Raw genomic sequence first — 27,899 nt, forward strand, 5'->3', positions numbered from 1 at the left:
AGTATGGTACTCCATTGGCTCCACAGAAATGTCCAAAATGTGCAGTAGAAAACAGGCGACACACATCAGAGTTGAGGAGCTAACCTTGCAGAAGCATGTGTAAATCTAGCAAACCAGACAAAAGAGCAACTTCTAAAAAACACAGGACAGCAGAGTAAAGGTTCTCTTTTTAATGTGACTTTTTCAAAGTCAGAATTTACATTACATTTCAACAATTTCAAACAACTTAAAAAGTTACCAAAAAAGAAAAGGGGAAAAAAATAAAAAATAAATCACACTCATACCAATGATTCTGTTTTGTTCTGTGGAAATTCGACCTCCGCACAGTGGGGACCAAGACTGGTCCACAAAGTGCTGCAACTAAAGGGCGAGGTGGCAGCTTTGATCTGCGTCACTGAAGGTTTTTTTCCTTCTTTTTCATTTACCATCAGCTTCATGCACACGGGAGGTTGGACACTCAGTGCTTCTGCACATGCAATCACAGAACAACCCCCCACCCCCATCTGCAATCTGCCAACCCAATCTGCACAAGGTACACACAAATCAACCTCTCTACAGTTCCTTTACTGGTCAAGTAAAAAATAAAGATACAGGAACCGAGGGAGAAAAGAGACTTGAAACAAACCTGAACAATCTGGATACACGTACAGTGTTTTATGGAAGCGGGGGGAGGCAAATGAAAATTAAAACAATTCATGGGGGCCATGCTGTAACAAAACGCAGCTCTACTCCCCACCCGACAGAAGTCCCATTGGACTGTGTACCCAAAGCATTAAAATAAACCTAGAGCATCAACAATTTGTACATTCTAAAGCTGAACCAACATCAAACTTAACTGAGAAAAAAAAACACAGGGAGAAGAGGGGGAGACAAAGAAAGAAATAGAGAGGGAAGATTTGGGAGAGACTGTTCCTCAGGAGGGTGGCGGGGACATCTGTGCCTTCCTCATGGAGCGCAGGGCTTTCTCACGTAGTTGTCTCTCCAAGTCATCAAGACTGTCATCTACTTCACTGTCTGATTCCTTAAAAGAAAGGCAGCATTAAAAATTATACCTCCACTCAATGTTACATACCTTTAACGTGGTCTTCACCACCTTATTCAAAGAACAGACCTGTTTATTGTGGTGGTGGAGGTGGTATTTACTCAATGTCGCTCTAAAAAGAGGAATCAGAATCCTGATTAAAAATCGACTTCTCTTTTTAGAAATGATATTTGAAAACCAAATCTTAATGAGGAAAACAAGTAACAAAATCCCAAGAAAGGTACATGAAATCATGGGGAAATGTATATGAAATCTTTAGCGACATGTGACAAATATATTTGTTCGAAGTGTGAGCCCCACTGACCGGTTCCCTTAAGGAAATCCAATTTGAATTATTCTTAATTAAGCACAAATTTTGACCTTTTGAATAAGAAATTCTTTGAGGAAACGCTTGGAATTTGCATACAATTTTGTAAACAATTTTCTGTGAAAGCGCTTAAAACATGCAAATTAGTTTGATGGAAAGCAGCTTTAGTCAGGACAGCGCTCTTGAACTGATGGTAATGTACATGGTCAAAATATCTCCCCCTGTAGCATGAATAAAGTAACTTCAACACTAACGCCATCATTCCTGATTCCATTTGTGGATGGCTTTAGTGCGTCTAGCTCAGATAAGAGGGCGTCACCTTTTTCGGGGAGGAGTCAGCATCTCCCTCGCCCTCCTGCTCCTCTTCCTGCTCCTGCTCCGGCTCTGGCTCTGGTTTAACCCGGTCCTGTCCATCTTCAGCCTCGGCTTCCGCTGCGGCGCTCTTCTCCTTCTTGTGTTTCTTGTGTTTCTTGTGCTTCTTATCCTTCTTGTGTTTCTTCTCCTTCTTCTTCTTCTTTTTCTTCCCACTAGCTTCAGCATCGGACGTCTACAGAAGAAACACACACACACACACACAAACAGATAAACACACTGGCCATTCAGTGGGCCACCTGGCAGGATAACCTCTTTCAGTAACGATAAGTCTCCCCATTACCCAAGACGGTTTGAAACAATTGAGAAAGTAAGAATAATCAATACGCATACAGTCTGTGTGAACAGACTTTAAATCTTAATAGTGCATTGACTGGTGATACAATCTTCTACACACGACCTGCACTACCTAGTCCTCACTAGGTCAGAGCATGCATTGCATTGCTGTACCTTGTTAGGAGAGGGGCTGGCAGAGCCGCTGCCAGGCTTTTTGGCAGGGGGAGGTGGCGATCCACTGGCTGAGCGGGACGGAGAGGGCGATGCAGAGGCAGGAGCCGGCCGCTTCAACTGCGGAGGCTGTGAGGCAGGCAACCGAGAGTGAGGGGAGACCCTCCTCAATGGCTGGGGGCTCTGAGAACTTCTGATGTGAGCAGAGATGAGGGGGGGAGAGAGCGAGAGAGAGCGAGAGAGACACACATGATGATATGCAAATTAAAAATGTATTCCAGTAAATAATAAATAACATTTACCTGAAAGGGATCCAGCTTTAACCAAGCCCTGATATATTACTAGAGGTAGGGGGTTATGCGTACCTTTGGGTCTTGCGTGGCTCTGGGGTGCGGGACACCCTGCGGATGGGCCGGTTGTTGTGGGAAGGGGACTGCTGCCTCGGGCCGCGGGCCTGCTGCGGGGAGCCGGAGTGGGGGAAGCGGCCCTGGGGGCTGACTGACCCCCGGGATGGGTGAGGGTGGGCTCGGCCGGAGGGAGAAGGGGAGAGCCGGGAGTCTCTGGCGGCCCGGGACGAGCTCGGTGGCGAGCTCCTGCGCTGGCGTGGAGGGGGTGAGATGGAGGAGGGGGGAGTGCGTCTCTTTTGGCCGGGGGGGCTGCTGCGGCGTCGAGGGGAGCGAGAGGGCCGGCGCTTTGCCCCTGGGGAAGGCTGTCGCCTGGGGGGAGGGGAGCCCGAGGGGCGGCGCTTCTGCTGCACAGGGGAGGGGCTGTAGCGCCGCTGGATGGCGGGAGAGAAGCGGCGGGGGGACGGGGAGCGTCTGCGGGGAGGAGAGGGAGACCTGAGGGGAGAACACATCATACAAAAAGCACATCACAAAGCTGCAATGAATCCTAACCATAAACAATCAATGTTAGTTTGTCAGAGAGGCCCAATATCACTAATACTTAGTTAAATAAGGAACTGAACAAACAATGTGTGGTCATTGTCACTGAAAGTGACACACACCAGCTCAAACATAAGCTAGTTTGAGGAAAGCCATGTGGCTGAGCTGAGGGCTTTACCTGCGTCTGGGAGGAGGAGAGGGTGACCTGCGACGTCTGGGGGGAGAAGGGGAGCGGTGGCGCCGCCCTGCTGGCGAGGGACTCCGCCTTTTCCTGGAAAACACAACGATAAAATAGAAATCAAAAACGTTCAGAAATGCCTTCAAACTATTAAGGCCCTTCTTAGAGACACCAGTGGTGTGCTGGGTTTTACCTGGGGGAGGCGTCTCTGTGTCGTCTGGAGGGCGAAGGAGTCCGTCGCCTCCGGATGTCGCCGTTCTTGGCCGGAGGTCCTCGGACCGGCCGTCTGGAGGCTTCATCCTCAGATGAGGAGGACCCTGAATCAGCTGCATAGGTTAAAAAAAACAAAAAAACAAGAATCCATGCGTGTTAGCGGCGCATTCTGTGCAGTGTCCACTGAGAGAAACACCTAGATGAGGGTTAAAGCACAACACGTCCACATCGCCCAGTACGAGACAAGGGAGGCAGGGGGACGACACAGATACAGACTGGTTAGAGAGGAGAGAAGGAGATGTTGAGGGGATTAAAGGAGGAGAGCCAGAGGGGTGAGGGGGAGAAGAGCAAAGGTGGAAAAACACAAATAAAAAGGGGTGACAACCTGAAGACGACTGCTGATTCTGCCTGCGATACTGACGTCGCTGCTGCACAGAATCGGCCGTGGCCCCCTTCCCTTTATCCTCCTCTGAAATGCAAAGCAGTGAGCCATCTTTTTCGGTGCCCAGGGAAAGACATACGCGCATGTATACACACACACACACACACACACACACACACACACACAACGAGGTGTACCACCCCAGTGAACCCCCACAGCTTGACCCGGAGATGTAACAATGGCAATGATGAAAGTAGTAGGTGGTGGACTTATCCTTGGTTAGCAGTGGAATCAAAATGAATATATAAAACCAAAAAGACAGGACATGGGCTAAGAAACATATTCCTGCTGAAACAAGTTGGAAGGCAGAGGTGGAGGCACCCCTCAGGCATCACTAAAAGAAACAGAACCATGAGAAGGGCACTTTGTAGCTGGGTAACCTGGATTCTATTCAAACCCCATTAAAGATAATGAACTGGAGGGTGTCTATTACCAGACATAAGTGCTGGTCCTTGCAGGAAGGCTTCAAGGGAAGTGGAGAGTCATGAGCAGGGATAAGGACTGGGTTTATGCCCATATTGTGCAGCAGCGTCTAAGCACATCATACACACAAACACATAATCAAACGTACCAGATTCAGATAGGTCAGAGCGCCTGGGTTTGGGGGCTGGGGATGGGGATTCATTCCTTCCAGTTGGTTTTCGCTTTGCACCTGGAGGAGTAAAAAAAAAAAAAAATAAGATACAGGGGACTTAGACCAATACAGGGGTCATATTATCTGTTGAGTATCTTTACTTGCATACTTGAACGTGGAAATGTATTGACAATTCTAAAACATCAAAATTCCCCTCGGCAGCAGATAGAAAACAAGGATTTAATCAATATCGTAACCGGGGTATTCCAACCGCTACCCCAGCCTCTCTGCAGAGTCATGCCTGTGTTACGTGAGCTCACTGGGTCCAAGGGGCAGTCTAGGCACTCATGTAACTAGAGATGATACCCGGGCCAGCTCAGGCGTGACGACTCACTTTGCCAAAAGCTCTTAGATGCTGCATTCCTTCATCCTCACTAAAGCACTAGGTTAGCGGGGGACGGGGAAAATTGGAGCACACGACAGTGTAACACAAGACAACACACAATGGCTGTCAGAGCAAGATAGAGCTTTAGCGGGATCGAGTGCTGATTGGGTGGTTGTATTGGGGAACTGGCACAACACTGCAGATGGGCAGAGAGCAAGCAAAGGAGATGACGGACAACAAGTTAGGAGGCCAAACATGGAGCCAAGGTAAGAGAGGCTTATCTGCGTAAGATTGGGAGCAGTAAGGAGTGGCTGAAGGTTTTGGAAGGCTGAAGGATTTGAAAGCCAGAGGGAAGAGAGGGGTGGTTGAAGAGTGGCTCTGTACCTGAGAACTTGCCGGGGGAGCCAGAGCTGGCACGGCCCTTCCTGGCGTGGGGAGAGGCTGAGCGCTGGGTCTTGCCGGGGGAGCCTGCGGCATCCGGGACTGGGGAGGCGCGGCCTCGCCTCCGGGAGGGGCTGATGGAGGGGTCGCCCTGCCGAGGCAGCTTGCGGGGAGGCGAGCTGGACACAGGCTTGGGGGGCCCCTTGCGGGCCGAGTGTGGGGAGGAGGAAGAGCTGCCTGAGGAAGACGCAGAGGGGGAGCGCCGCCTGGAGGCACAACAAGAGAACAACAACCGTGTGAGCCCAAAAGCAAGATCAGCCTCAGCAGTTGTCAAATAAGAATTACTTCACACGTATGCTATAAAATAGGACGCATGGTAGGACATAAGACGTGATTTGCATTACCTGCTTCGTCCATCTTTTTCTTTGGTCAAAATGAATGTATTTCCAGACTGTTACGTTATACACACTCACTTGCGGACGGGAGATCTGCTGCGTCTGTGTCTAGGGCCAGGAGGGGGACGTCGAGGGGGGCTTCTGCGGCGCGGGGACATGCGTCTGCGGGGGCTGGGCCTCCGGCGGGGAGAGTAGGACCTGGACAAGACCAAAACAGTCTTCAATGGCAAAATTGTATGTACCCACACAGATGCAATAGGCACAAAGGTTCCCTAGAACAATGTGTGTGACATATCTAAAGAAAAAAACAAAAGCACAAATATTAAGAGGGCCTGACCTGGAGCGTGACCTGTGTCGTCTCCGGGAACGGGAGCGTGTGCGCGAGCGATGGCGGGGTCTGTCTCTGTCTCGCCGGCTGTCCTTCTCGCGCTCACGGGGTCGTTCCTTGGGACGCTCCTCCTTCTTCACCACCGGCTCTGGGGAAGCCTCTTTGACCTCCACTGCAGAGTCTGGCATCACTGGCTCCTTTACCACATCACTAAGGAGATGGAGCGGGGAAAAAGAAAGTTGTGAATCATGACCCGTATATGAATAGTGAAACCTATTTGCTTAAATGAACAGATACGTCCAGCTACTGTTTACTAAGTTTTAATGCTGATGGGCACTGGCATCACTAGTGATACTACTACGGCTGCAGAGGAAATTCCACCAGGCTTAATACTATTACAAGAAATTAAACCAAAGGCACTGATTTTGTGTTAAGAGTAAGTTTTTGCAATATTTCTGGTTACCTAGTTGAGGAAGCCTCCAGGATGAGGGGCTGTGGCTTAGAGGCCTCTGACTGGTCAGGTTCAGGCTGTGGCTCCTCTGGGGCTTTGGGAGGGGAGGCCGGGGGCGATACCAGAGGGCTGGGCTTGCGGCGGGGAGAGCGGGAGGGGCTGTGTTTGCGCTCCTTCCTGGGAGGAGAGCGCCTCCTAGGGGACGGTGAGCGGGACTTCCTCCTATGTAGGGAGAGCGGGGAGCAGACAGTATTAGTAATAGAAGACTTCAAAATCCTGCTTTCCATCCAAATATTAGAACATTAAAATAAGCATAGACTAAATCGCAGGCATGTATAACTTCTCCCACATTTTGTCAATCCACATTTAGCAACATAGAAAAATAATTCCAGAATAAAATTGAGCTGACTGGGTAAGTCCCCAACATGATAGGACATCTAGCTGAACCTGAACTCTCCCAGCCCTCATCACTGATGCTGCTCACCTCCTAGGGCTTTTGGACTGAGCTCTCTCTTTGTTCTCCTTCTTATCTTCATCCATCCTCTTCAGAGACGCCAGTTTCTCCTGCTCAATCTGCAGGACACATTTAGAAAGTTCGATGAACAATTTGTCATACATTGCCTGGCATCCAGTCGTGGCCAAAAGTTGAGAATGACACAAATATACATTTTCGCAAAGTTTGCTGCTTCAGTGTCTTTAGATATTTTTGTCAGATGTTAATATGGAAGACTGAAGTATGATAAACATTTAATAAGTGCCCTTCTTTTTCAAGACCTCTGCAATCCGCCCTTGGATGCTGTCAATTAACTTCTGGGCCACATCCTGACTGATGGCAGCCCATTCTTGCATAATCAATGCTTGGAGTTTGTTTGTCCACACGCCCTTTGAGGATTGACCACAAGTTCTCAATGGGATTAAGGTCTGGGGAGTTTCCTGGCCAATGGACCCAAAAAAAATCGATGTTTTGTTCCCCGAGCCACTTAGTTATCACTTTTGCCTTATAGCAAGGTGCTCCATCATGCTGAAAAAGGCATTGTTCATCACCAAACTGTTCCTGGATGGTTGGGAGAAGTTGCTCTCTGAGGATGTTTTGGTACCATTCTTTATTCATGGCTGTGTTCTTAGGCAAAATGGTGAGCGAACCCACTCCCTTGGCAGAGAAGCAACCCCACAAATTAATGGTTTAAGGATGCTTTACTGTTGGCTTTACACAGGACTGATGGTAGCGCTCACCTTGTCTTCACCAGACAAGCTTATTTGCAGATGCCCCAAACAATCGGAAAGGGGATTCATCAGAGAAAATTACTTTACCCCATTCCTCAGCAGTCCAATCCTAGTACCTTTTGCAGAATATTAGTCTGTCCCTGATGTTTTTCCTGGAGAAAAGTGGCTTCTTTGCTGCCCTTCTTTTCACCAGGCCATCGTCCAAAAGTCTTGGCCTCACTGGGCGCGCAGATGCACTCACACCTGCCTGCTGCCATTCCTGAGCAAGCTCTGTGCTGGTGGTGCCCCGATCCCGCAGCTGAATCATCTTTAGGAGACGGTCCTGACACTTGCTGTACCAACACATCCTCCGAGAGCAACTTCTGCCAACCATCCAGGAACAGTTTGGTGATGAACAATGGCTTCCAGCATGATGGGGGTCCATTGGCCAAGAAACTCCCCAGACCTTAATCCCATTGAGAAGTTGTGGTCAATCCTCAAAGGGCGGGTGAGAAAAAAAAATTCTGACAAACTCCAAGCATTGATTATGCAAGAATGGGCTGCCATCAGTCAGGATGTGGCCCAAAAGTTAATTGACAGCATCCAAGGGCAGATTGCAGAGGTCTTGAAAAAGAAGGGTCAACACTGCAAATATTGACTCTTTGCATTAACTTCATGTTATTGTCAATAAAAGCCTTTGACACTTATTAAATGTTTGTAATTATACTTCAGTCTTCCGTATTAACATCTGACAAAAATATCTCAAGACACTGAAGCAGCAAACTTTGCGAAAATGTATATTTGTGTCATTCTCAAAAATTTTGGCCACGACTGTATACTACATCATCACTGACCTGTATCTACAAGAAAAACAACTGTATTTGCATACAAAAACAACATATTAAAAGTTACTGACTTGTCTCTGTTTGATCTCCTCTTTCTTCTGCTCAAGGAAAGCAGTAGGGATTCCAGCGATATTCTCCTGGGCGCTCAGCAGTAGTGGCCAGAGGTCCTTCATGAACTCCCGGGCGTTCTTACCATTCAGGAAACCCGTCAGGTTGATCTGCATCATTTTACTGTCCGGGTTCTGCAACACACAGCCGGGAAGAGAGAAAAGAAGGGAGACGGCACCCCAGTCAATACATAAAGGGAACCCGTTAAGAGGAGGGGGTGGGATCTGTCAACCACATCCCTGCTTGCCCTTACAGCTTACTCAAGCTGCAGCTTGCCCTGTTCTTCTATAATCTATGGTCCATTGGATCTATAATGACTAAAAAGTAGTAGATTTAGCTTGAACTGAGTCTTGGAGCCTTACTATATAACCTTGCATTGAGTTATTAACTGTCCTAACCCCCGTGGTTGTTATTTTGTCATTGAGACCTAAAGCTATGGCAGTTAGCTGAGAGGAGATAACTTGAGAATAACTAAGGCCAGCCATCATGCATGCACTAGCACTTACTGACCTCCCCTATAGCAAATAGCTGGACCTTTTCAAAAAAGTGCGCTAGAAAACATCCCTTGCCCTCCAGACCACAATGGGGGATAGTGTCCATTATAAAAAAGGATCAATTACCTAAATGCATGCTATGACTACTCAAGTGAAATATCCACCGTCTCCCTCACAATAAACTGCTGATCCTTTTTTTTTTTTTTTAAACAACAACAAAAAAACAAATAGCCACAGAACAGAGTGCATCAAAACCCCACAAAGAAAGTACAGTCCCGGTGTCTTCAGTGTGTCCCGCAGGATCTGGGGGGGACGGAGCGCTCGCCACTCCTGCAGAAAGAGAGGCTCCTTTGGCTTGCTTCCGCCTCCCTACTGCTTGAGACTCAACCACCTTGAGTTTAATGTTATATCATTTATCTAAATTGCAAGAGACGAACAAGCAATAATGAGTACACAGGGCATGTAAAAAGGGGTTTATTTCAAACAACTAAGTCAAGACTTAAGAAAAGTGTTTTCTTCCCAACCCTCAATTGAGGATGTAAAAGGCTGACCCTTTACCATAAATTAAGATATTCATTAACCGAAAGAAAGTTTAGGATCCTATCCCTATATCCCATAAAATAAACCGGCCTGCAGTGCAAAGATGATATAACCTAAAACTGACATGTTCGCACATTTATCTTCAGATGAAACAATAAGAAAAAAATACCTTACGGTACAACGAGCCACACCTTCTGAAAACTTAAAAAGCCAATGCTTTTTGAATCACAAACAAATATTGGCTCTATATGTTGCATCCATCTCATCACGTCTGATCTCTAGAGAGATGGGTGATGCTGATGGACACTGCATAGCATTCCAAATGCTACCCTCATTAAATAAAGGGGGTCATGAAGCAGTCACAACTAACCAGGTACAATCTGCTATGCAGTTACTGAGCAACTCAGCAGTTTTCAGTCAATACAAGAGCACAGTAATTTTACATAGATGTATTACTAGGATCTGGAGACTACCTGGCTAATAACTAACAGTGCAACCATGATATCCAAGAATATGGTAAGACCACATTTAAATGGTTCTGGTTGAGATGGTGGTTACACATTGGAATCTGTCTGTAAGACTTTAAGACAGGTAAATCGTCTTAGAGTTTTGCAGTGAACCAGGAATGACAATGCATGATGTTAACAATTGTTTGGTTTGAACTGCACATTTATGATTAACCTCTGCATTACAAACAACTATACTACTGAAATCAGCATGACTGTCCATATGTTTCTAGACCTGGCATGATGCCAACCCCTCCTCATGACTCACCTCAAAAACCAAACTTCATCATCAAGGAAGAGTTGGATTCAGTGAGACTTTGGGCTCAGGAGAGATCTAATTAGGTGTTGGTGCTATACTTCGGATGCAAGGTATAACATCCATATTGGTTCAGGCCTTTTAAATCATAAATCACATCATCATTAGAACTGTTGTTCAAAAACTGTACTTTTTTCATAATTATTGCAACAATCCTGTTTCATTGGATGAACTACACATAACTTTACCCGCAGCTATTCGACACACAAGGCACCAACTGTAGCAGATTTCTTGTTGGGTATAAATACGTCTCAAGTCAATGCTACTCAAATGTAAACTTCATCTCCCACAGTAAGTCACCCACCCAAAGAACATAAAGACACACAAACATAATTTATATCTATCAAACAAAGATACAGTGGGGGCAAAATAAACAGAGGTATTACCTTCTCTTCCAACTGGTTGAAAATGAACTCTATGACGACATCGTCCTCGAACCCCAGGATCTCTGTAACTCGCTGGGTGATCCAAGGTTTGATGACTTCCAGGTTGACTTTGGTCATGTCCACCTGACAGAGCAAAAAGTGTCATAAATTCTAAGCATATACATGTCAAACTCATTAAATAACATATTAGCCAATTTATTTATGAGAAATGTTAAATTACAGTATCACTTGAAAACTAAAATAACATTCAAACCTTCTTTTCCAGACATTCTGCAAACTTCAGCTGTTTCAGTAATTTCTTCTGTTTATTGCTGAAGCGATTATCTTGCTCTGCACTTGTCCCCTGAAGAGGAAAACAAAAGAAACCATGTGAATCACCACATCAGCATTTTTAAAGGGGCAAATTGTGATCATTTTAAATGCTTCATACCTTTATCTATGCCAATACCCTTTGACTATTTAGCTTACCAATAACCAAGTTAATGTAAACTACTTAAGTCACAGCAGGTAATTTAATTAGCCAGCTGATTAGCTTAAAAAAACAACAGTGATTGTCAGGGAATCAACAAAGTTAAGGCGACGTAGATCCATATTAAATCACAGACCAACTCCAGCATCAAGTATTGAAGTTAACGGTGGTCTTCACGTTTCAACTTTTATCGTAAAAAATATATACACAGGTCAGTGAAAATTGCATCGACCCTGAAAAAAAAAAAATTGGTCGACCCCTACTAAACACTGCTAGATACCCTAGTTCTGTATAACTTAGTAGTTTACCTCGCTATGTGTCGTGGATTGAGGTCTACCGAGTCGCGACCAAGATAAATCTCTCTGCAATTCAGTATCTTTGAAATAGGTTGCAAGTTATTGACGACGCTTTACGCATTAAGGTGATGGCCAAGACAACCATCTAATGTTAGCTGTCAATCTAACTAGGTAGAGTTCTGCTCTAAGGAAATGTTGTAGCGACCCATCTCAGTGTATCTTTGAAGACATATACATGCATGTATCTTATACGTTGTACAAGACGTAACTTAAGTGCTAGAAACAATTTCATTAAACATGTCGGTCTAAAGTTGGCTAGAGAATAATGTTAGCCAACATCTTATCCCTAGATAAACTTTTCCTAGGCAGAGGCGAATCCCTTTCTAACATACGTTAACTGATTTGGTTCCCTTTCCATTACTTGCATACCTGAGTTCATGATGCATTAAATACGTTAACTTGTTAGTGAGCTCCAAATCCTATAACGTTAATGTCTAACTAAACTGACGGTTATTATCAAGGGGAACGTTATCTTCGCTTCGTAATGCATTATCTTGTTAGCCCGCTAGCATACATGATACATTATAAGCTACCCAACTTCACCTAAAGTTAGCCTAGCTATATATCGCTAATGTCATTGAACTGCATGCGTACGATGGCTAGTTGGGATAGGGACACACGACAATACAACACTTTCGGTTTCGTTTTAGAGCTTAATTACCACGTACTTAATCATCAATTCCTTTAAGGAACAACATGTGAATGACATGAAATGCTAAATAACTATTTCAGCTATGGCTGGCTTATTACGTTCAGCCACTTCACTGATACCATACTTAGCAGACACGGCCGCCATTTTTGTGCGTGCTAGCATAGCAAAACTGCTTGCAGTGGAATGGCGCCTGAAATTATTCTTGCGTAGGTGATGATACCATAGTATACACTACACTTAAACATAATAGTGTGTCCTCGTTTTACATTACAGTCACCAAGAACGGCTTGAAGTTAAACAGATATTACTTACGCGGAAAAAACCCGCGTCCATCTTATCCAACAGTTCTTTGCACGGGTGTGGAGAAGATGTGATTCAAATGGCCACAATGCAACGCGGTCAGATTCTAGTTCCGCAAAAGAGGTGATGGGGGCGTGGTATCAAATGTTGTGCGCCTAGTGGTGGGAGCATGAAATAGTTTGGCCTGTTTGCAGAATAGAGTCCTTGTCCTGCCACTGGCACATACTAGAATTGTACTTTTGACGTGGTCTCGATGTGTAGAATAGATAATTGGGTAGTAGGCAGCTGAGAGATGTTTTTCACATGATCATTTCAGCAATAAGTAGGCCTACCATACAAAAGAATGACGTTGCTGGGTTTTCCTTTTATTAAAAGTAACAGTAAAGTCTTGGAGTTCATATTTCTTCAGGGTTTTTGTTAAGAGAATAATGATGATGTCAAGCAGAAGTTATGGTAAGATAGGCCTAAGTTACATGAGTGATCCCGATTGAAACCATATTCATCGACAGTAGCCAATATTTAGAACAATGTTTATAGTGAAAAAAGTATGTTGACGATAGTCTGCTACCGAGTACAATTATGGAGCTGCAAATAAATCTTACACCTCAGATATATACCACAAAAATCCCAACACACAATATTTACCTCTCTCTTAAGGCATTCATCAGTATTTGATACATTAAGCTGTTTATTCATTTTTCATGAATAATTTACACTGCAATTTTGTCAATTGGCCTATGAGTGAGGATTGAAAAGCTGGTTTCATCTGGGCTCTCTTAACACAATACGCATCTGGGCTAAAAATCACACCTGTTGGAAAAGAAAAGATAAAGATACAATATTTAAGATTCAGGTTTCCATCCAACAGCATTGCCTTATATAACATTGGGTGTCCTCCATTCCCTCTGTCAGCACAGTGTCTCAGTATCCCTCTACTGATCCATCTGTAATGTCTTAATCTGCAGTGATGTTTTTTAGCATGTCATCATTCTGTGCTGTTCTCTCCTGGATCTCATCCCCAGCTGTGAGCAAGGCTATGATGCTGTGTAAGATAATAAAGGCAGAAATCTAATGATGTGTTTTATTTATCTTCTCCCTATCACAATTAAAACAACATAAATGCAATAGTCACAACAGTATGGTTGACAGTATAGTTCCCTGAAAAAGAGTAAGGCTGCTGGTTAAAGCATGTATGAGTGTTGTTATGTATAAGTGTGTGACTGCATGTAAGTGCACTGTGTGTTTGTGTTTGAGGGTGCATTTGTATGAATGTGTGTGTGTGTGTGTGTGTGTGTGTGTGTGTGTGTGTGTGTGTGTGTGTGTGTGTGTGTGTGTGTGTGTGTGTGTGTGTGTGTGTGTGTGTGTGTGTGTGTGTGTGTGTGTGTGTGTGTGTGTGTGTGTGTGTGTGTGTGTGTGTGTGTGTGTGTCTCTCTGTGTGTCTGTGTGTATGTGTGTGTGTATATGTGTTAACTGTTTTGGTCACTTCAGGAGGTTTAGCTTAAAGGTTTGGGGTTCATGGTTGTTTTCCCAGGGCTGGAATATCCCCTGTGTGTTAGAAGAGTCCTGGTGTGAGTAGGATTCCTCATTGAATAAAAGGAGGTTTGGAGTGGTCTGTGTGTTTGTGTGTGTGCCCCTCCTTGCACTCTACTGGAAGTGTGACTTAAAGGGAGTTGATGGGAAGTGAAGTCTCTGTTGACTGCGCCTGCTAGCTGACCGGAAGCCCAGCATTGGTCCTCTTGTCACGGATAGAGCAGACCATGTCTCTTACAAGTTCCGGAAGCCCATAAGCCGGCTGCCAACCCCAGTCTCTTTGTGCATTGGAGTCGTCAAATCGCACTGGCCAGCTGTCCGCTGCAAACAAGGAGGGATATCAGAAATACAGTGAGATAGCACATGATTTAAGACGTGTTCTTTCATGCACCTGGTTTCCTCTTTCAACCAGTAATTACCAGTGACTTTAATGTCAAATGCAAAATACGACTACATTCCTAATGAATGGACAAAAAAGGCAGGCCTATTCTTACACAAATATAAAGACAATTAAAAATTGCCTGCCTGCCCACCCACTCCACCCAATCCAGTCAGAGAAAATGACATTTCCCTCCATGTAACTAGAGCAACCACAAAATTCAGTTGTTAACATTGACATTTTTTTTAATGGAATTTACAAGCTGTTAGCAAATACAAAAACTGATTGACTGAATTGAGTGATTGAGTGAATAGGTTTCTAGTTTGAGGTTAACTGATGTATGCTCAGATGCTGTTCATACCAATAGTCTGGCGGACTGAATCAGGGTTGTAGGTGATTTTCAGGTGGGGCAGGTGTCTGCGTATTTCTTCAGCTAATTCCTCAGGGGTGAAGCTCATGGCAGCAATGTTGTAGGTGCGCAAGGACAGCTGACATTCGGGGGCCTTCATGAACTCTAGAGTGGCACGGTGGCAGTCAGCAATGTGCATCATGGGAAGACGTGTGTCCGGTCGCAAGTAACACTCGTAATGGCCTGTGCTGAGGGCGTCGTGAAAAATCTGGACAGCATAGTCTGCAAAAAACAGAGGGTATGTACAAAAACTGACATAGGACATGTTCTTCTCACCAAAGATGTGAGGTTACCTGTTGTTCCTCCTCCAGGCTTGGTGTTAGCTGAGATGACACCAGGGTAGCGTAGGCAACGGAAATCCAGGCCATATTTGTGATAGAGGTACTGTTGAAATGAAACAAAAACAGGACTTGTTCCTACAGAAAATATATTTAAGTGTGTCAGTCTCCGCATCTTCAGCCAAGAGTAAGATAACTCTTATGCCTCCAAATTCATCACAATCCTCTCAATAATATTAATCTCAAATTGTATGAAATGTCCTTTGGGCGGATTTGTATACTGTGCACAAAAGATGTGCATTTCCCAAATGTTATGAACGAAGACTTAACATACAGAATAAGTTATGAGTTTATCCATTTGTTTATGTATTTTTGTGTCAGTGTACGTGTGGTTGTTTCTTTGTGGGTATGTCAAAGAAAGAGAAAAAAAAAGAGAGCATAGGTAAGATCCTCACCTCCCCCATCAACTCTCCATGAACTTTGGACACTCCATAGATGGTTCGTGGCCTCTGGATACACAGGTCAGGTGCAGGGTCACGGGGGGATGATGGTCCAAATGCTCCAATGGTGCTTGGAACAAAGAGACGCAAGCAATTCTCCAGTGCCAGGTCCAGCACATTATGAAGGCCTGAGGGTGAAGAAAAGACAGGGTGAAGTGAGATGTTACTAATGTATTTCTACAATCTACCAACACCTGCACTATTTGAATGGCAATGTGGACAATATGTCTTCTCATATTGCATTTCTGGCATCAAACATAATTATCAAACATCCACACCACCAAAAGTGTTGTTCTTCTAAAGGTGAATACAGGATCTGAAGCGGAACCATCTCTGTATTAGTTGTCAGTACAGTTGTCCAAAAGTTGTCAATTATGTCATTTAACCACTGTGTGTTTGTGTTAACATGTTAATGTTACATTTTTGTTTAGTTTGAATTTGTTTTTTACCAGCGGTTTCTTTAGTTAAAGTTTAGTTTTTATTTAATGGACTAATTTCTATTTCACTTTAGTTCATGATAGTTTCAGTTTTAAAAATGTGTTTATCATTGAAGATATCCACATTTCAAGACTTAACTTTACTAACAATAGGCTACATTTGTTTCAGACTGAAAGCCTGTTTAAGATGCAGTCTGCATTCAACAACTAATCAAATGGCACCCCTCCCTTCTGTGCTCCTGAAGCACCTTGTTGATTGGCTGGGATTTTGGCTGGGAGTTGGGTCTGAGCCACCATTGTTTTGGGTCTGAGCCACTATTGTTTTGTTGAATGTTTCCCATTTACAGAGCCAGGACTGTGTAGGAACACCAGAATGTTTTTGAGAGCAAACTGTACACAGCTACACACTGTACATAGAAATTTGGGACATCCACTGCCTTGAATGGATGTGACGTCCGCTGTCTTGAACAACTTTTTAAATAGATGAATTAATAGCAATCATCATTAGATAGTAATACTCTGTCCCTGTCCCTGTCCCTGTTTAGACCCTGTCTTTTCCCAACATTTTTGGGGGTAAATCATTTTATTTTACTGAAAAGACCAAAACCATCCGTTTTTATTTTAGTTTTAGATGGTGATCATAGGTACTTTGAGGTACTCTGGACCAGGTTTTCATTGAGGGTATCTATGTATTTTGTTCTGTTCAGCTTTCCCTGAACCTTGACCAGCCGCGAGGTCCCTGCCACTGAAAAACACTCAATGGCACACCACAGCAGGATACTGCCACCACCATGCTTCACCACTGGGATGGTATTGGGCAGGTGATGAGCGGTGCCTGGTTTCCTCAAGATGATGTTTAGATTTGAAATCAAACAGTTCAATCTTGGTTTCATAACACCAGAAAATCTTGTTTCTCACAGTCTGAGAGCCCTTTAGGTTCTCTTTTCCAAACTCTTACTGGGATTTCCTGTGTCTTTCACTCAGGAGAGGCCTATCTGCCAGATCCCAGATTAGTGGAGTGTTGCAGTTATTGCTGTCCTTCTGGAAGTTTCCCCCATCTCCATGCAGGATCTTTGCAGCTCAGCCAGAGTGACCATCGGGTTCTTGGTCACCTTTCTTACCAAGGTCCCTTCTCTCCCAATTGTTCAGTTTAGGCAGGCGGCCAGCTCTAGGAAGAGTCTTGGTTGTTCTAAACTTCCTGCATTTTAGAATTATGGAGGCTACTGTGCTCTTAGGAATCTTCAATGCAGCTGAATTGTTTTTGTAACCTTCCCGAGATCTGTGGCTTGACACAAGCCTTTATCTAGCAAATTATCTGAATATTTATGTCATTGAGAAATTTCTTTCCTTTTTAATAAATGGGGGGGGGGGGGGGGGGGACTCATTTAAATGATATTAGCATAAGGCTGCATGCAACATAACACAATGTGAAGAAGGTGAAGGGGTCATACATTCTGTCTACGCTGTGGTTTAAATTGCTCCACAGATAGACCAGACCAGATTTAGCAAACTTAACATATAAGAAAAAGGAGAATATGCCTTGCCATGTCAATAGTTATGGAGATTATCTCCTCAATCTCCACAGGAAGACATGCAGAGTATATTTTGGTAGCAAAACCTTTTCACCTAGCATGCAACTTAGAGTATACTATTGACCTGATCTAAATCATAAAGACTAACACAAAAGCATCTCCTATCTATTCAGAATTCCTCTACCTAAACCATCAGTGCAACCTTGTCAACACCAATAGCTGAATTCCCAGTGATGACAAGCATTGTTAAATGAACTTTTGAAGTAATTTAAATTTACTATACTACAAATTACTTTGAGTTTAATACTTGTGTGGAACTTCATAGAGCAGCATGCCTTTGCAAAAAACAACATTCTGACCTGTGATGTTGATGGTGCGGGCTAAGGCCACATTGGCTTCCCCCACGGCACTGAGCAGAGCGCTGTAATGCACCAGCCAAGTGATCCGGTTGTTCACCACCAACTCCCTCAAGTTCTTATAATCCAATACATCAGCATAGACAAACGGTCCTGGTTAAATAGAAAGAATGGGAAAGATATATGGAGGGGACATGGTGGGGAAGGAGACTGAGAGGGACAGGGAAGGGTCGTGAGACTGAGGTGTCATGAGAGGTGGACAGAGAGAGTGGTGTGAGACAGATGAAAGAATAGGCATCTCAAGATCCTAATTATGAAATATTATATTATTCATGACTAATGAATTTGAAAAGAGTGTTTTGAAGATCAGCACACAATGCAGTAACAGAACAAAGTCCTGATCTAAAGTAAGTACTAGCAGTAGTTAAATAGAGCAAACTCCTGTTCTAGAGTAAGTACTAGTAGGTGGGCCATGTGTGGCTTAGTGATGTTTGACTGACAGATTTTGGGATCACCTACCACTTTTGATCACGTCCAGGGGTGGCTTCTTGATGTCAGAGAGGATCACATTTTCCTTCCCATACTGTTCCCTGACACAAGCACAACAAGTGACTCAACCTATACCAACAATATATTCATACCACAGCTATAATGCATCCAATGTAAACATTATAAGCAATTCTGAAACAAAACAAATACTGGGCCGGTGGCCTGAGTTGTGCTGCAACAGAAGCTGGTGCCGATTACTACATAGAAAATGAGTCAGACAGTTTTACCATCAGATAAAAGCATGTTGTCTGGTCTCTGGCCTTAACATGAAAACCAAAACAGATGACAGTCATTCCCCGTTTTTAACTAACCTCAGCACTTGTGCCAGCCCAACACCAAGCTGCCCTAATCCACCTGCAGTCAATAGAAAACTGTGCATCAGTACAACAGACAGCAGATAAAATAAGGTTTTAAATAAAGCATCACTTTCATTAGACTAATATATGTATGAATGAGGAAAGCACATATTGGAACAAAATAGCCTGGCTACTATCTGTGTTCTAGCCTAGAAGGTTATAAATTACACAAAACAGAATTTGTTGGCCTCTGCCTCAACTGGGCTTAAATCCACACCCTGTTGTCACATCAGAGCTTTATCCAGAGACAAAAAACTATGCGAGCTATTCTTTTCCCGGAGGTCATTCGTCGCTGCTATTATGTCCACACTTTGTTTGTCCCTGCCTTTTGTGGTGAATGAAAATAGCGGTGCCTGTCACAAGTCAGTGAAAACAAGTAAACCTCACATATCAGAGAAGGAAATTAATAAACTGACAATGTGTCAGAAACACATGGATACTTCACAGACTAATTTCATTTCGTTTACTAATGAAGAGAACTAGACAAAAAGGCTGCATTTCACCTGTGATGAGTACCCGGGGGCTGTCTTCAGGAGGAGGGTCAGAGGAATCCTCGTTGTTGCACTGACTTATCTGCCGCGGAGACCAACTCATACCACGCACCGGCAGATTAAACAAACCGCCTCTTTTAGCGCATCCGTGACACAGCGAACCTAAAAAAGTCGCCGAAGGCAAACAGATCCGCACAGCCGGTAGCATGTCGATATGCTGTCTCTGAGGGAGGAAAAGGTAATTTTGCCTTGTCACTATGGTTGCTTTGTACAACTTTGTTTTTGTTCGCTCGTTCATTCATCCCTCGATGGTCGAATGCATGCAGCCTAAATAAAATGCGTGAACAATATGCAGCCATTGATCAATTGCCTGGGCTTGTATACATTCAGACAAATACCTTTATACTAACACAAACTCATGTTTATTAGCCTACTTGTAATTATATAACCTAATAAAATGCAACCCACCTGGAGGCTGACAATCACTTGAAATCCTTTGCAGTGTCAACCACGTGCTGTCCAACAACTAAAAGATCTCATAAAGTCGTACGGTGACTGAAACACTAATTTGAATAAGTTATGGTGATAAAAAGGGATTTCATGGTTTTTAATCGTTAGAATTAAAAGATTACTCTCCCATTGGTCACCTATCGTGCGGATCGAGCAACCATTGGACAATCAAGTTGTCGAAGAGTGTCATGCTGGGATGTGTAGTTTGACACCTTATCGTGACAATTAAAACCCCCTTGTTACTCCATAATACGCGACTACACTGTCCAGCAAACATGCTGACTGGCTGCTCCAAGCGAATTTGTATTGTTTTCTGAGGTTTAGCTGAGTTGGGCTTTTGTATGGCAAGTGTACCTCAGATGGAGAGAGAGCGTTAGATTTTGTGGCTCTTCGGAGATTTGTGGGCTATGCTGAAACAAAACGGACATAACCTAATTAACTTTGTAAAATGAACATTGACAAAAAAAATGTGTAGCCCTTTGCAAGAATATCTGCATTTGTTCAACACTAATGATACTGTGCGTTTTTCCTTAACAGGATGGAGCTTATTTACGTAATACCTGCCAATCTTCACACCCACACAACAAACAATAATATTGTTGCATTTACTCTGTTCCAAAATAATTGAGAAGTGAAATTCGTAGGTTATTCACTGGGCGTTCACTGATGTTTTGACTAGACTGGATACTTTGTATGACACGCTGCAGATACAGAGCACATGATCTGCCCATATCCGGAATATGAGACGTATAAAGAGGGATATTAATCGATCCTCCCCTAGTGGTAGCGTTCCTATCTCTGTGCGAAATGAATGTGACGTTTTGGTGGGGGAAATCTCGCTCCACATCGAAAAGTTAGAAAAGTAGACACTTTATTTATTATCTTCATCAAAGTGTATTTTCACCAATCATTTGAAAAGTTTCGATTTTTTTTTTAACGAGGTAACAATCACATAGATCAGGGGTTTTCAACCGGGGGTCCGTGGCTCCCTGGTGGTCCGCGACAGCAATGCAGGGGGTCCGCGACATGTTAATCAGTTCACCATTGAATTTTTTTATTTTTATACATTTTTATTTAATTCAACACGTTTCCAGATTTTGCTGAATATGTGAGCGAGGGGTGGGGGTGTGGTGACGGCGGTTAGTGATCTACCCAAACACACACACGCATGCAGGCACATCAGTGGGCCGCAAATTACTTTCTAGTCAGAATGGTGGTCCCTGGGACAAAACCAGTTGAAAACCCCTGACATAGATGACACCGCCTGTTTGCGCCTCACCCAGAGCCATGTAGAGGTTGGCTCTGGCCTCACCAGGCTGACCAAAATGCCGATATGTATTGTTTGGCTGGCTGAATATTTTTGTAATAATATAAAATGCATACCGTGGTTATAACCATTATAGGTCAGGGCATGTGGAGCCGCTACTCACAGGAAGAGCTGACAGGCAACGTTAGGGCTAATGTGAAGGACAAGAGATATAGCCTACCTAGAGATGCCACAGTGAGCAGGCACGTGGCTTGAGATGTAGGCTAGTTTGTTAATGAAACAAAAGTAGAAATTTCAAAATTGTAAAAGAAGGCAAAATATCGTTAAGTTTCACAGTTACTGTACAAGCACTGAAAAAAACATTTGTTTTTCTCTAACCTTACTGGTCTATGCATCACTGAATGTACAGTGGAGTAACCTGCATAAACTAAAAACAATGTTAATTTACCTTTGTCACCAATCCAAGTTGTACAAAACACATAACTGAGACCTTTAGTCGGATAAAAAGGAAGCAAATGTTTGGCACACCAAAAATAAAAATAAAACTTGTTTTAATTGTAGGCTACTGAGAAAACATGTCAATGAAATTTAAGTGTCAGGAATTTGGCAAATTTGGATGCACGCTCACATTCACAGGATTTGGGGTGCTGGAGTGCTGCAACTCAAAACAACAGGTGGGTATCCTAAGCTCTGCCACAAGCTCAATGTCTCTACCAGTTTGCAATTACTCCACATTCGCCTTTGTAGGGTCCTTTCATCTTAGAGCATAGACACCCATAAGGCACTTGATGCATTGATGAGGTGGCCTGTTTACTGGGCTTCAGCTCCCACCACAGTGCTCTGTCACGATGCTCCAGATCTCATTCCGCACCTCCTTCATGGTCTGGGAATGATCTGTCCACCTTGAGAACAATCCTGTGCAAACAACCCAAGATACAATAGGTTGATTAACCACATATTACAAAATAGTTTCACACATAACAGGCTAAGTGAGATTCCCTGAGAAAAGCAGGGAAAGATCCCATCATATGACACCTCTGAAGATTTTGCCTGCCTGGGCACTGACAACATAAACGCCATACTTGGCATTTGAGCAAGGATTAACAAGGCCTTAAAAAAATATATATCAAATTATGCATATGTTAATATGTAATACTTTACTTATAGTGTAATATAAATGTTCATCCTTCTTTACAAATGTTACAAAAAGGATCCCTCAATTTATTTTAAGGTTCCTTGTACCTATAAGTCTTACCATCTGTAAGCGATGACTGTTGTAACTTAGGGTTTACTTAGACAAAGGAATAGCCTAAAGGAAATGTCAACACTGGACCTCAAGTTCAAGTCGCTTTTCCCGATGAATGATAATGACTGAAATGCTGCACTGGCCTTTGGGAATGCTGTAGGAGGTCTTCATTAGGTCAACATACCTGCCCAGAGGTGCAGTGACTGGGGTTGCACAGAGGGCCAAATAGCAAAGTCTGTTGGCTCATACAGAGGGTTTATGTACTGCTCCCTCTCACTGGACTTTAACAGGTATTGAAACAAACAGTGAGTTCTGTCTTTCGCTCCATGTGCACATCTGTGGTTAAAGACAAAAAACATATTGATGAAGTCTAATACATGACATAAAAATGATAGTACAGACTAAGGAAAGACAAACCGTTCAAATTATATGAATGGTGAATTCTGTTGGAACAGATCTCATGAACAATATTAGGCCTATGCCTTCAATTACTGTATGTCGCTCTGAATGATTGTTTGTTTTAAACTAAGACAAGTTCAAATGCAAATGTACTAAGAGATAATAGTACAATCCAAAATCTTTTTATAACTCACAGCTCCCTCACCGTTCCTGTTCGTTGTTGAAGAGGAAGGTCCCAAAGTCTGAGGCATAGGCCTCCTGGGCCAGACGCAGCAGCAGTAGCTCCCCCAGCTCCAGAGCCAGGGGAAACTGACGGCCCAGCTGCCAAACGCAGTCCAGCAGCAGTAGAAAGATGGGGGCCTCCTGCTTCAGACGGGCATGGGAGTAGGCTGAGCGGGCACAGCGCAGCTGGAAGGGATGACCTGCCTGCACCAGGAGTGCCCAAATACAGAAATGCACAGTGAGTCACGTTTAATGCCAATCATTCAGAACTTAAAAAGTCAGTCCACAGTTCTGGGTAAAGATTGATATTTGAGCTGAACAGCCAATCAAATTACACCCCTCTCTTGCATGAGAAGCAATTAGCTAAATTTGACAAAAAGTGTATTGGGCAAATGAGAGGTTATCAAACTGTGACAGTCATTAACAGAACTGTGTTTGTAGTAAGTTCAGGATGCTTACCTGTACCCATTCCCTCTCCAGCAGAGACAGGAACCCTTTCAGGGTGCGGGTGTCTGGGTCCAGTATCAGCTGAGCCAAAGTACATACTAACAGAGTGGTATCAGTGCCTTCAGAACCATGGACCAGGACAGAATGACCATCCCTGCTCCAGCACCAAAACAACAATATAATTAGTTGTCAAAAATGTACAGGTAATCATATTTGGTGTTTATCATCGCCGTACTAAGTGAAGGATGGGACGGGGACATAAAATGCACTTATTTAATGGGCTATTACTAGTTTATACGTTTACATTTTCAAATATGTGTATGAACCCACTACAACTGTAGAAACACTTCGGTCTTTGTTAGGCTTAATTATTTTGTATTTTCATTGTAACTGTAGATTGTGTATGATTTCCTGCCAAACAAGGTTGAGAAACCATACAAACCCATTTCAAATACATAACTGTCAAAAAACAGTTTCAGTTCATATTGGTTTTCTGTTAATGCTGCATGTCAAAATGGTGAGCACAGAAACCACACCGCAGGGGCATAATATGAACTAAAATACACAGCATGATGTTCTTTTTATTTTATTTACATCATGCTGTGTATTTTAGTCTGGCCACAACATATCCTCCCTCACAACTGTAATATAGGAAAGGCATGTTGAATTTCAGTGTGTAATGCCTGAACATGCCTAATAAAAATCCCTGTCTGTGATGTTTTGCTATGATTGTAATATTGAAATGGATATGGAATATGTACACTGAGAGCAGTGTAGACATGACAAAGGATATGGTATATCTGGTGCATGTGATTGAGGATGTCATGAGTTGTTCAAATCCCTGTGAATAAACAATTCTAAACAATGATACCTGAGCAACATGTAGATTTCAGTGTGTACATATGACACATCTTTTAAAGCTAGTGTTCTCTCACCTCTCCACACACTCGGCCACTAGGCCTGCTGTTGACAGAGCACTGTGGATATGAGTGAGCCACTTAGAGTTCTCCAGCTTACTGAGCCAGCGGTCCATGTTGTGTGACTGATCTCCACACGCTTCAACCAGCTTTATAAGGCTCTCCTGAAGCACCTTACCCCTATAAATACACGTAAACACGTATACATATACATGCTTACAGGCATATATACACAAACAAGCCAAAGTTATGTGCACACACACAAACATACATTTTCTGTACACACACATACAGGATACATACAAGCAAACACGACATGAGTCAATTACTGTAACTTTTACATCCATCAAATTCATCAATAAACTGATGTCCATCAAATACATGAAGACATTTCATGACAAAGACACAGACGTATGGGCAAAAACCTCTCCATGTGGCGATGGAGTCTCTTCCATGAGTTATAGCAGGACTTAGACTCGAAGCCGCCCCCCGTCATCCTGGCCTGATGGGCTTGTTGGGCAGAGCGGGTGTCTATGATGTAACCTCGCTCTGAGCTGTCTATCACAGTCTGTAGGAGGAGCTCGTCCTCCCTACAGCGTTTCCTATTGGCTCCCGTCAGCGGCTGGCTGCTGCGCACAATCACCTAGGAAACAGAAATCCAGACATGATAAATCTTTAATACTTTCCTGTGGTTTTAAAGGCAGATATTCTTCGCTATATATGAGGCTACCAGTCCTTTACTGCACTGACGTTCTGTTGTTTACCATGCCGTTTTTCTGATGGTAGTAGCTGAGCACTGGGAAGCGCCCTCCCTGTCTGAATCGGGCTGCCTTCACCAGCATCTGGTCATCTACAGACTGAGGCACTATGACAGTGGGCGGGTATGAAGGACAGATGGAGAAGTCCGAGTTGATGTTACTCAGCCTCCACTTGGCCTGCTGTTCTCGGGGAGCAATCAGAGAAGACAGTATTAGGAAGGACTGAGGAAGGATAGATTTAGTAGAAAAATATGTAATTAAAACATCAACTGTATCTCTAACCAGTAAGTATAAAAGATGTTATTAACACAAATATATACCCCTTATCAGTAAGCTTGTGCTTTTTTCAGTTATTTGTGCATGATCATGAATTAACATTATAAAACTACAATATTCCAGATATGTTCCCATTGAGGAATTTCTGTTAAATTGATAATTAAATAAATGTTCAGATTATTTCAAAGTCCACTCCTGCTTAGAACAACATGTAACAAGTTACCGCTTCCTGAATACCATTGCCCCAGAAACGCAAATCTTGGTTTCCTGTGCTAAAAAGGATGTGATGCTGACTACGGGTTGCTTGCTACACACAACCCTTATTTTTTGACTTCCTGTGACCAGTAAGGACATGAAAGGTGTATTTATGTTTGACAGTGTCTGGGTTGAAGGGGTGCATACATGCATGAACATGTTTCTGAGCAAATGCTTACCAGAGCCCCTAACTGGTCATAGTGCTTCTCGAGAGTGGATAAGCCCCATGAGTCGTCTAGACTAAGCCAAGAAGGCCTGTAGAAGAATGGGTACATTTCTGTAACACTGTCCAATGAAGAGAGAGCCTACAAAATACAGCAAAAGACACAATTAGAGTAGAATGTGTCTGTGTGTGCGTACACTGTTACATTACATTGACAAGCAAACTAATGCTTATATCACCACAACTTCAAATACATAGTGAATATCTGGCATACTTCAATGGAGCTGGCAATGTTCAGGCACTCCTCCATGCCTGGAATGTCCAGCTGAAGAATGCATAAGTCCTTGCACTTAATGGTGATAGTGCCAGAGGATCCAACCGCCCTACAAGTGAAAGACAAATACTCTTAAATCCAACACAGCACAGCTCACTCCCACACCCTGAGCTGAATATCCCGCAGGCTAAAGACAGACAGACCGAACACAGAGTCAGCATTAGGAGGGTCTTCAGGGGCCCTGTGAAGCCTCCGTTTTCCCAGGGCACATTGGACAGAATGCACAGTTTATCATTGCCGCTCCAAACGACAAAGAGAAAGAGTGAAAAAATTGAGACGTGAAGCTGAAAGCATGATGCAGGTCAAACAATGAGGACCAAGTCATGATCTTCAGACACTCAGGCTCTCATTGCAAGACAATGAGATGGAAATATTACCTTTACGAGGGACCAAATGACAACAGAAGAATTTACAAAGGTAATATTTCCCAACAATATCTTTGCTTGTCAGCTGCTGCCGGAACACATAAGTACGCACACACACAAGCTTACGCACACACACATACAATGCACACACATGGCATGGGACTACAATGCAAACACATGGCCAATCTGTCAAACCTGAAATTTGAGCCTGTGTTAAGGCTGTGGCTAGAGTATCCCAGCAGGTTCTCCACACTGATAAGGAGGAGGGAGAATTGATGTTACAGTGGATAAGTGTTAGTACTGATGTGGATTAGAAACAGACCTCACACCCTAAATAGTTTGATTACGATGTACATCTGTGCGTAAACAGTCATCTGCTGAATGAAGCTAGAACAGACGTGCTAGGAAGTTGTTGCTGTTAATATTTCAGCTGGGTATCTCATGCAAACACTGATAAGTGCTTTTTTTTTGCTACCTAGAGCTCCATTCAGGGTCAAATTTGATCTTTGCAGCAGGCACCATGTTTGAGTTGAATTACAGAACACATATTAGTTGAATTACAGAACGCATCTGTAATGGCAACATTACCCATCAATGTATCTTGTGTGTTGGCTTATATACTTGCGTAGTCATTATTCTAACTGAAAAGCTTTCCAGCGAAAGAGACGAGTTACCATCTGTGATTGTATACGTAATTTCACTCAAAAATCGAGACTCCCAGTGTTAACAAGCCTCAAGGCGAGGAAATACTTCACTCACCTTTTCTCGATGGCGTCGATGTTTCTAAGCAATAAAAGAAGTTGCCAAGAGCTGTCTCCACTCCTGTCTGAGAAGAGTAGGTGATGGCCAGTTACGCACAGCGTTCCTTTCATCGGCGCATGGAAAGGCGCTTTTAGAACCACATCCTCAACGTTTGCTGTTTTAATATGTTCTGAGAATTCCATTGATTTCACAGACAAGCGTGCATGCAACGCAGTAAAGAACGAATGTTTGAAAGATTTGGAAGAGACGCGAGAGGGAAAGGTTACAACTCCCACTTCTTCATGGCTCAAGACATAGAAAGGTTGCAACTTCAAGATTTTTAAAAAATAAATTCGCTGTTGAAAACCGCCGCTAAAGGGATCACACAGTTGTTTTCCACACTGGCATCGCACTTCAGTTTGTTCTCGAGATAAGAAAAGTAGCCTATTATTAGAATTCCGCTCGTTATCTTGGACATGTTTGCTACCATAGCGAAAGTGTTCAGAACGCCCGGTATTTAACCAGGCCAGCCCTTATAGTAAACTCAAAACAAAAGAAGGAAGTGAGTTCGTTTCCTTACAAAGAGAAGATTTGAAACCAGTGCCCAC

At 43.5% G+C, this 27,899-nt stretch overlaps 3 protein-coding genes across 10 annotated transcripts; all 3 read right to left on the reverse strand.

Moving 5' to 3' along the window:
• Positions 1–155: 155 nt before the first annotated feature.
• Positions 156–12,651, reverse strand: srrm1 (serine/arginine repetitive matrix 1). 8 transcript variants are annotated; one of them, XM_080850109.1, is made up of 18 exons: positions 12,587–12,651; positions 11,051–11,140; positions 10,798–10,920; positions 8,519–8,689; positions 6,884–6,972; positions 6,412–6,621; positions 5,958–6,158; positions 5,699–5,818; positions 5,229–5,491; positions 4,457–4,537; positions 3,829–3,912; positions 3,424–3,556; positions 3,231–3,323; positions 2,534–3,007; positions 2,172–2,361; positions 1,669–1,896; positions 1,112–1,154; positions 156–1,014 (listed from the first exon to the last, which is right to left on the reverse strand). In XM_080850109.1, exons 1-17 carry the CDS (start codon positions 12,605–12,607, stop codon positions 1,140–1,142), a joined length of 2,586 nt encoding a protein of 861 aa, XP_080706235.1. In that variant the 5' UTR covers positions 12,608–12,651; the 3' UTR covers positions 156–1,014; positions 1,112–1,139. The 8 variants fall into 8 exon arrangements, with proteins under 8 accessions (XP_080706235.1, XP_080706236.1, XP_080706232.1 ...); XM_080850108.1 differs by having other exon boundaries at positions 922–1,021; XM_080850110.1 differs by lacking the exon at positions 1,112–1,154.
• Positions 12,652–14,279: 1,628 nt separating this feature from the next.
• On the reverse strand, positions 14,280–19,599 carry tdh2 (L-threonine dehydrogenase 2; the record flags this gene model as incomplete). The annotated part of the gene is made up of 8 exons (XM_080849965.1): positions 14,280–14,425; positions 14,845–15,114; positions 15,186–15,276; positions 15,626–15,798; positions 17,999–18,148; positions 18,515–18,585; positions 18,856–18,898; positions 19,404–19,599. The coding sequence occupies 8 exons, from the start codon at positions 19,597–19,599 to the stop codon at positions 14,280–14,282; spliced, it is 1,140 nt and encodes a 379-aa protein (XP_080706091.1).
• A 2,207-nt stretch (positions 19,600–21,806) lies between these two features.
• LOC308374036 (myotubularin-related protein 9) lies at positions 21,807–27,764 on the reverse strand. Its single transcript, XM_080849730.1, has 11 exons — positions 27,310–27,764; positions 26,746–26,802; positions 26,126–26,234; positions 25,868–25,993; positions 25,164–25,337; positions 24,825–25,042; positions 24,418–24,579; positions 23,495–23,636; positions 23,019–23,239; positions 22,599–22,750; positions 21,807–22,083 (listed from the first exon to the last, which is right to left on the reverse strand). The coding sequence occupies exons 1-11, from the start codon at positions 27,492–27,494 to the stop codon at positions 21,989–21,991; spliced, it is 1,641 nt and encodes a 546-aa protein (XP_080705856.1). The 5' UTR covers positions 27,495–27,764; the 3' UTR covers positions 21,807–21,988.
• Between the last annotated feature and the right edge of the window lie 135 nt (positions 27,765–27,899).

The sequence above is a fragment of the Sprattus sprattus genome (genome assembly GCF_963457725.1).
Source record: "Sprattus sprattus genome assembly, chromosome: 13".
NCBI lineage: Eukaryota > Metazoa > Chordata > Actinopteri > Clupeiformes > Clupeidae > Sprattus > Sprattus sprattus.